At 45.0% G+C, this 9,864-nt stretch overlaps 1 protein-coding gene across 1 annotated transcript in view; it reads right to left on the reverse strand.

Annotated features, from left to right (window-relative positions):
• Positions 1–4,262: 4,262 nt before the first annotated feature.
• MICU2 (mitochondrial calcium uptake 2) overlaps positions 4,263–9,864 on the reverse strand; it is a 95,670-nt gene continuing 90,068 nt past the window's right edge. Inside the window, exons 9-11 of the mRNA XM_004714823.2 lie at positions 6,491–6,599; positions 5,936–6,093; positions 4,263–4,859 (exon numbers count right to left, since the gene is read on the reverse strand). Of these exons, the coding sequence (XP_004714880.1) occupies positions 4,755–4,859; positions 5,936–6,093; positions 6,491–6,599 (372 nt within the window). The 3' untranslated portion in view covers positions 4,263–4,754. The remainder of the gene's footprint in view (positions 4,860–5,935; positions 6,094–6,490; positions 6,600–9,864) is intronic.

A 9,864-nucleotide genomic window follows, 5' to 3' on the forward strand; every position in this document is an offset into this window, starting at 1 on the left:
TTGTTGTTCCCTTGTCCCTGGGTTTGTTAACACCACTTCCTTTCCCCCCACCTCCCCCTTTCCCATGGCCCCCCGAACTATCGGTCCGTTGTTTTCTCCTCCAGATTGTTCATCCAGCCTGTCTTATTTAGACAGACCTGCGGAGATGATAACATGCACAAAAACTAGACCGAGCAAAACCAAGCAACAAAATAAAACAAGCCAATGACAAAAAACAAAACACAACAAAAAAGAAAAGCCTGTAGTTAGTTCAAGGACAGTTTGTTGGCCTTTAGGAGTGTTTTCCGGTCGAGTCTCTTGGGGCGCCAAGCCCTGGCCCCAAAGTCTATTCTTGGTATTCCCTGGGGACTTCATTGCTCTGTTCCCTTGCTGTTCTGTTCCACACCCATAGTGTTTTGCCTCAATGTGGTGGGATCAGATCGCGCGGAATTCCCAGTGTCACCACTTTCATTATTTTCAAAACATTATCTTTCTACTCGAACCCTTTGATATCAGTTCCTCTTTTAACCCTCCCTCATTCGCCCTCCCACCCGCGTGAACCCTTAATAAATTATGTATTATTTTTTCATATCTTACACTGTCCACTGTATCCCTTCACCCACATTTCTGTTATTCGTCCCCCTTGGGGTGTGTGTGAGTTATACATCCATCAGTGCTATCTGTTCCTCCCTTTTCCTCTTACCCCCAACCCTCCCAGAACCCTCATGGTATCCCTACTCTGTTACTGTTTGAGGGATTTATCTGTCCTAGATTCCATGTGTATAAAGCTCTTTTTAAAATCATTTTATTGGAGGCTCATACAACTCATCACAATCCATATATACATCAATTGTGTCAAGCACATTTGTACATTCGTTGCCTTCATCATTCTCAAAATACTTGCTCTTCACTTAAGCTCTTGGTATCAGCTCATTTCTCCCCCCTCCATCCCCGCTCCCACCTCCCTTGTTGAAAGTTCTTATCTGTACCAATGTACACGTTCTGGTCTAACCTTACTTGTGAGGTAGAACTTGGTTCATGATGTGGGGGGAGGAAGCATCAAAGAACTAGAAGAGTGTTGTGTGTTTCGCCGCTGCAGCATGGGTGAATCCTCCCTTCCATAAGGGAATGTCCAATTGCCTACAGATGGGCTTTGGTGCACTCTGACCACTCTCCTTCACAATGATGCTTATTTTTGATCCTCTAATACCTGATCCCGTCGACACCTCGTGATCACACAGACTGGTATGCTTCTTCCATGTGGACTTTGTTGCTTCCCTGCTAGATGCCTGCTTGTTTAACTTCAAGCCTTTAAGACCCCAGATGCTGTATCTTCACATTTTCTTATGCACCTATTTTGTGTTCAGCAAGTGTGTTGGAAAGGTATCACAGTTCCAGGTTATTAGAACAGAGTGTTCTTGTGTTGAGGGGAGACTTGAGTAGAAGGCCCAAGTCTGTCTGCTACCTTAATACTTTAACATATAAGTATATGCACATAGACCAATACCCCTATCTTTATAAATTAGTATATTTACATATGTACATGCCTATATTTATCTCTCTATATAGGTTTTGCCTCCTAGTATTTTCCTCTATTTCCTTTTACTTTCCTCCTGTCCCACTATCATCTTACCCTTCATTTGTCTCAGAAATTCCTCTCGGCTACATTACAATTGATCAAACCCCACCAGGAACACTACATTCCCCTTGCCATTGATTTTAGATTCCTGTTGTTCCCTTGTACCTGGGTCTGCTTGCTCCCTGCTCCCTTACCCCTGACCTCCTCCTCTACCATGTCTCCCTGGAAAAATTGGCCCCGTTATCTTCTTGGGGTTGTTTATCCTGCCTATCTTACATAGACATATTAAAAAAAAAAAAAAGCAGGCCTGTAAATAGTTCCAGGTCTACCTGCTGACTGATGTCTTCCAACCAGGTCTGATGATGTGTCAAGAACTGCCCCGGAGTCAAGAGTCTATTGATTCCTTGGGCACTTCGTGACTTTGTTCCCCTTGCTCTGTTGTGCTCCCTTCCTGATTTGCCCCATTTTGTGTGTGTAAAATGTGCTTTATTTCGTAGTAGAGGATAAAATAACATACAAACCAGTCTTTTATATAGCGTTAGCTTACTGACTACTTCCACAAGTGAAAGAGTTCACAATGTAGAATTCTTGAAGCAACATGCCCAACAGCACCCTTTTTCGGCTCTGATTCTCTAGTGTTGAGAAGCTCTGCTCTTTGGGAACTTAGTTTAATAACCAGGTGAAAAGCAAGTGAGTAATATACCAAAGGGGAGATTCAGTCACCAAATATATGAAGAGGTGCTTAAAAAAAAAAGTGTTCAACATTAGCCGTTAGGGATGCAAATAAAAATGAGATGCCACTTTACCCCCCCAACTAGGATGATTAAGATGTTAATGATATATTAAATGGTACAGCAATTGTGGAAAACCCTATGATGCTTCCCCCCAAAATTGCCACTGAGCTGACTCAGAGTGACTCTACTGGACAGATGAGCGCTGCCCCCGAGTTCCCAAGGCTGTAAATACTTAAAGAAGCCGACTGCCAAATCGCTCTCCCACGGAGAAGCTGGTGAGTTCAAGCCGCTGACCTTCCGGTTAACTACTGCTTCTGTATGGATTCCAAGCATGGCCAGATAACCCAGCAATGCAATTCCTAGGTATATACCTAAAGGACTTGATCGTAGACTAGATCGTCAACACCAATGCTCACTGCAGCCCTGTTCTTAATAGCTGAAAAGTGGAAACAACCAAATGCCCATCAACAGATGAATAGATAAGATGAAACATACAACTTTCCTCTAGTTCTTTAATGCTTCCCCCCTCCCCACCCCACTATCATAACCCCAATTCTGCCTTACAAATCCAGCTAAATCAGAGCATGTACACGGTACAGATAAGAACTCGCAACACAGGGAATCCAGACAGATAACCCCACCAGGCCCAATAATGAGAGTATCTATACCAGGAGGTAGGTGGAAGTGGGAGAACAGGGGAACTGATCACAATGATCGATGTATAACCCCTCCCAGGGGGATGGACAACAGAAAAGTGGGTGAAGGGAGACAGTGGTTAGTGAAAGATATGAAACAATTTTTTAATAAATTATCAAGGGTTCACGAGGGAGGGAAAAATGAGCTGATATCAAGGGCTCAAGTACAAAGAAAATGTTTCAAAAATGATGATGGCAACATATGTACAAATGTGCTTGACACAATGGATTATGTATGGATTGTTATAAAAGCTGTAAGAGCCCCCAATAAAATGACTTAAAAAACCCCCAAACCAGATGAACAAACAAAATGTGACTTGTACACACAGGAAATCCTACTGAGCCACTAGAAGGAAGTCTTTTTTCATTGTTTACAGTGAAAGATTTACAGAGCAAACCAGTTTTCCGTTCAACCATTCACACATATCGTTTCATGTCTTGAGTGCAATCACCTCATGTACCATCACTTATTCCTCTTCCTAGTTTCTCCCCACGTTGCACACTTCTTCCCTATGCATGTGGTAGAGCATACAGGTATGAAAACATCTCAGACAAAATCAAACACCTTCAGAGAATGAGTCGATGGGCCTGGAGGATCAGAACTATGGTCTAGGGTCACCAAGGTCAACTGGCATAATCCACAGAGATAATATTCTGCCTCCTACTTAGGTCAGTAGTGACAGAGGTCTTAAAATCTGTGAATAGCCATCTAAGGTGCACACCCCAGCCTCTACTACCGAGACCAGACGAACTAGCTGGTGCCTGGTTATCACTACCAACTGCTCTGAAGGGTCACATTAGAAGTTACCGGCTAGAGTTTGGGCTGCTGTCCTGCTGATAGGCCCCCCCACATCCTCACTTTTAGGCCCAGGGCGGTTCAGGTTCATCTTGCACCTTCTTTCTGTCCCAGCCATGGAGTCAGGAACCAGCCATTTAGCCAGGGAGTGGACACATTCTCAATCCTTGCCAGTTTCTTTTGTGAAGCATGGTTGTTGTTGTTTTTTTAATGTGTGTATCACGTACTTAAAAAAAACGCCATTGTATGATACCATTTTATCTGCTTTAATGCTGATGATTTCTGAGTGCCATTTTAAACATTCCCCACACCTCATTACCAGGAGACCCTGACCTTGTGAGCAAGGTTTTACCAACCCACCAGTTTCTAGCAACAAAAACTGCTGAGGCTGGTGAGGGATTAGTGTAATTTTTTTCTTTAAAAGGTAGTTAAAAAAACAAAACAAAAAACAACACAAAACAAAAAGCACATCAGTCATATTTGTGTCTATGCAATTCTTTTATTGTTTCCAGGTAGGACATTGAAATTTACATGTTCTGTTTAAGATAACTAATACACACTTAAGCTAATGGAAATAAAATACACAAGCCATAGAAAATATACAAGAGCTATGAGTCAGATTAGAAAACCTGAATCGAAGTTGTAATCCACGTTGTCAGATACAGAACACTGGGAATTTTGGAAATGGAGACTGGTCTTGTGTATCCAGCACTTCTTTTCGGTAAGTACTTATTTACCCTTCTGGAAGCATGTATAGCACACACATGGTTTTAAGAACTCAATGGCTTCTTAAAACAGAACACATTGCTTCGATCCTAGTCTTCTGAGAGAATTGAATATTGGTTCTTTTAATATTGATTCAGAAAGCAATTACAAGGCACCTTTTTATCACAAAGAAAACGGAAGATCTCCATCTTTAAGACAACCACCCCAAATCCACACATCTGGAGCAATGCCATCCCTTGTTATGTTTAAAACAGACTTTTCCCAGACTGTTTCCAGACTTCTTTCACTCCTTTAATGCTTTCTTTCTTTACGCATTTCCAGTACTCTTGTACACTGAGTTGTTGGGGTACCTGTTAGCCAAAAGTACAAGTTAAGGGTCATTAATTTCTCTTCAAGCTTAAGCATCGTTTACTGTGTAGTTTACGTTATCATTTCCCCCCCGTCTTCCCAAAAGGGTCTGGGGCAGAGGGCTGAGAAGCGAGGAGAGAGGATGTCTGTGAGAGAAGTCGGCTCTGGAAGGACTGAGGGTGGGGCTGACCACGCAGACAGGGCCGAGCTCCTTCTCCGAGAAGATGCGGAATCTCGGGGCAATCTTCTTGGTCTAGTGGTTTAAAATAGTTACTTTATGGTTGCCTTTTCCTGGTGACCTTTATTTGGCTATCTGGAACAATTACAGGCCTATAACTTCGGGCGAACCTTCGTTAAAATGAAGGAGGCACAGGAGTCTCAATATACTGAATGAGAAGCCTTGGAGAGAAGTCACTTCATTCCCACAGGCTCACTGTGATGAAGTTCTCAGTGGCTAGCCCCTTCTCAGCACAGGGGAAAAGTTAAAGGGTGGACCGCAGGAGCACAGCAAAAGCAAGCGAAGGTCTTTCCTGGATGACACGTGCGCTTTCTCCTATCACTAAATTATATTTGCAGCAATAAACTGAGCTTGTTCTTCTGGGTTGTAAGTTAATAGCCCTGTCCTCATGTAGGAGCCCCAGGCAAGTTGCTAACTGCAAAGTTAGCAGTTCAGACCCACTACTTGCTCCAAGGGAGAAAGATGAGGCTTTGTGCTCAAGATGTGCAGCCGCAGGCCCCACAGGGGCAGTTCTACTCTGTCCTGCAGGGCTGTGATGAGTTAGAGCTGACTTGATGGCAGTGGGGAGGGCGGGTTTTCAAGAAGTCACCATTGTCTATTTCTCTCTCTCTGTCATCCCTTCCCTTCCTAGCTCTCTCTCTAGCCTGACTACCTGCCTACAGGTGGACTGAGTGACTGATACTAATCGGATGAACACCAACCACCAGGGCCTTCTTCTGAGGTGCTACTGGTGAGAGTCAGACCACCAACCTGCAGGCTAGTGACCCAGGGAGCACTCTGTGCAGCTCAGGGACCTTTTAAAGACATGGACCCTGTAGTCACTGACGACCCATTCATTACCCATAAGCCTCGATGCATCCTGTTTCTCAACACGCCGAGGAACTCTCCAGCACTCAGACACTCGTCGCCGTCCACGTCAAAGATCTTGAAGACGGCGTCCAGGATATTGTTGGAGAGCTCCTGGCCGGTGGCGACTTTCACGGCCCGCTTGAACTCGGCTGGAAACAAAACATACATACATCCAATTCCTCACCCAAGCAGACTCCCCAGCATTTCATCATTTACGAAGTGAAAACCAGCAGGCATTTCTATCTTTTGGGCAGAGAATGGACAACAAAAACATACACACCAAGAACATAGTGACGTGATAAACTATTGTTTAAGTAAATAAAAAGCAATGCTTTCAACATAACACTCTAATTCTCTTCTCCTTTCCAGGAGAAAAGGAGCGAGTGAAGGCACAGAAAGCCACGGGGGTGGAAGGGCTGCAAACCCAGACTGCCCCTCCCCACCCCCAGGAATGGACAGGCCCACAGTGACTTTCCCGACCTCGCTCTTTCCCTGTTGTCACCCATGGGAAGGCCGAGGGAAGCTGAGAGAGAAGATCGAGCTTACCCAGGCGGACAGGGCGATGAGCTAAACTAAACATCTGCATGGCAATAGCAAAGTCTTCCAGGTGGGTCGTAAAATGGCAAAACGATTTGAACTCATCCAAACTGATGCTCTGAGGAAATAACAAAAGCGAGTTTTGATTATCCGCCTGTAAAGGGAATGAACCACCTCATGCCTGTAAGCATGCAACTTCTTTCCTCTCATGTTTGTGAATGCAGATTTTTCTGAGCACATCTACTCAAAAGTGTGTGGCAGATGAGCAAAGGAACTGGAGACTAGGAGAACCACAAGACCGTGGCTGGCAGGGACACCCCATGTGGGCAGGCCGCTGGTGACTGGCACCTCTAGAATTGTGAGTGTAGAAGGTGGGGTGGCCCACACCCTTGCCTTCCGCTTATTCTTACTCATGGACACAGCGCCATCAAGAACACTGGGCTTTGGAGTTAGACAGACCTGTGTTGGAATGCAGGCCAGTGCTGTTTTGCATATGGTCACTGTGGGTCGGAACAGACTCGATGGCGCAGACGACGACATCATCATCATCATCATGGTGCTGAAATCCAATTGTGAGGATGGCGCGGGAATGGGTGTGTTGCACTGCTGTACACAGGATTCCTGAGTTGGAACTGACTGCACAGCACCTGACATGTTGCTATTTGTTATGCATATGATCAGGGAGCCCTGATGGCCTTGTAGGTTAATTGTTGAACTGCTAACCGCAAGGCCAGCATTTCAAATCCACCAGCTGCTCCCCTGAAAAAGATGGGGCTGTCTTGGGCAAGACTCAGTCTCGCTAAAGCATCAGGCAAGTAACCCTCAGAGGTAAGTAACTTGCCCAAAGTCTACTGAGTTGAACAATCAGGATTTGAATCCTGGGGATTTGATTTCAATACCTATGTACTCAAACCCAGAAGCAAACAAAACCTAGTTCTCCATTGAAAAAACAATACAAGTGTGGAAGTCCCTCACTGAAAGAAAAAGCTTCCTTGTCTGAATGAGTTTTTCTCTTTCTAGAGACCTTTGGGATCAGACTCTGCATATACGTGGTCTCACTCGAGGTTTATTGCTTTCAGCTTCTGTGAGTGTATAATACTTTTTATTTTAAAATTTTATTAAATTTGAGGAAATAAATATACACACACATGTAAAAAGCAAAACGAAACAAAAAACCCCCCAAACAGTACAAAGGGTAAAGCAGGGAAAGTAACCCTTTCTTACTTTCCAGACCCCGGCTGTGTCCTTTCCCCGAGGGAAACACCACCACCAAGTTCTTCCCATGCGTCTTCCCAGACGTAGTCGACCGACCGACACGGAGGACATGCGCTCTTCTCCACAGGGAAGGCACCCTCTCCAGCCCTTCCTTCTCCTGGCTTGACTCCCCGCCCCGGGGTCTCTTCCAGCAAAAGTAAGAGGGGCCTGACTCACGGGGCCATTATCTCAGACAGGTACTGGGCAGGCAAGCAAGCAGCAGGTTTTCTGCTCCCGACTGGTGGGTCTCAGTTTGTGAGCGTGAGAGGGAAGTGTCTGCTCACCATCTGGCTTTTTCTTCCCGTGCCCTCTGCCCAGATTTCTAATGGGCTGGTAGGGTCTTTTTATTGCTGGGATTCAATGCTCCAGGACAGCGGTTCTCAACCTGTGGGTTGCGACCCCTTTGGGGGTCAAATGACCCTTTCACAGGGGTTGCCTGATTCATAACAGTAGCAAAATTACAGGGATGAAGTAGCAACGAAAATAATTTTATGGTTGGGGTCACCACAACGTGAACTGTATTAAAGGGTTGTGGCATTAGGAAGGTTGAGAACCGCTGCTCTAGGGATCTCTGGCATTTCTTCACACCTTGTAAAAGGTGCCACTCAACAAAACAGAACACACGTACACAAAAAAACACCTCAATGCTATCATGTTAGTGCTGACTCCTGGTGGCCTTTAAGGCAGGGCAGAATTGCCCTGTGAGTTACAGCGACTGTAACTCTTCCTGGGAGTAGAAAGGCTCATCTTCCTTGCTAACAGCCTTATTGTGTTGCCGATATCTTCAGTGAAGAGCCCTGACATAGGTGCACAGCGTCCTCCTTGAGAGCAGAAGACAGCATGTCCCTGTCTGGTAGAACGAAGACAGTGCTCCTTCTGCAGCAAAGGCCGGGAAGGTTTGCTCGTGGCTCAGTAAGAAAGATACATGTGCCCCCAAATTGGGTTTCCTCAGCAGGATATGCAGCCTTCTCCTGGGACCCTACACTTCCCCTGCCATGGGATGTAGGACACGACACGCAGCTGTTGCCACAATGTGAATCATCACGCCTTTTTGTTTCTGACCCTGTGGACGTGCGCCTTCTGTCAGCAGTCTGGAACCCCTGGCACAAAGTGGTATGTTGCATGTTGTTGGCAGGCCGGCAGGCTAACACATAGAGTCAAGCCACAGATGCCAAGTTATGAATACCTCCGGTCCCTGAAGATGAAATAGGGCAACTTTTCAGACTCTTTAATATTAGCACCTACAGCGTCTTAATTTTTTCCTGTGACTTTGAGTACTTTTTTTTTCAGGGAGGGGGAGGATTTTAAAATTCAAGTAGTATTATTTTATTAATTTTTCCTTGAAGGCTTCTGGATTTTGCTTAGAAAGGTTTATCCACAACTCCTCCGAGAAGACTGTTTTCAAGTTTTCTTCCAGCTTTCCATTAGCATCTAAATCTTTGCTTCATCGGGACTCAGGGTAATGAGGGAGGGAGGGGCTTGCTTTCATTTCCTTCTTGCACAACCAACCGATTATACTAATGCCACTGACTAGCAATTATTTCCAGTCCACGAATTTGAAATATGACTAGATATTGAATGCCCATGTATATTTGCATCTATTCTAGACTACATTCTGTTCAATTAATCGGTCACATTTACTGTCAGTCACAAACATGTCATTACCAAGACCTGAAAATAGTTTACTTTCTGGCCATTCTGTGTCTATCACTGTGGTATGGCCTGTCCAGCTCCCTCTCAAGAACCCAGTCTATTTTGACTGACATTGTGTTAGTCTGGGTAGACTAGAGAAACAAATTCATAAACATGCATATGTATAAGAAAGAGTTTTACATACAAGAGGAATTGAACATTGAGAAAGCATGCCAACCCATTCCAGTCCAAGTCCATAAGTCCGATATTAGCCCATAGATCTGATACCAATCTATAAAGTTCTCTTCAGACTCACAAAACACAGGCAATGATGCCGAGTGCAGGACGATCACAAGCCAGTGGGTAGAAAGTCTTTGGATCCAGTGGCATTGTAAGCATCTCAGCGCTGGCAGGGGTCTCTATGTGCCTTCTCCGGCTTCAGAGGTCTGGTTGCATCAGGGCAGGTCCATGTGGCTTCTCCAGCTCAGGGCACCAGC

The sequence above is a fragment of the Echinops telfairi genome, unplaced genomic scaffold, assembly GCF_000313985.2.
Source record: "Echinops telfairi isolate 266 unplaced genomic scaffold, ASM31398v2 ScPeMD7_2565;HRSCAF=3150, whole genome shotgun sequence".
Lineage (NCBI taxonomy): Eukaryota > Metazoa > Chordata > Mammalia > Afrosoricida > Tenrecidae > Echinops > Echinops telfairi.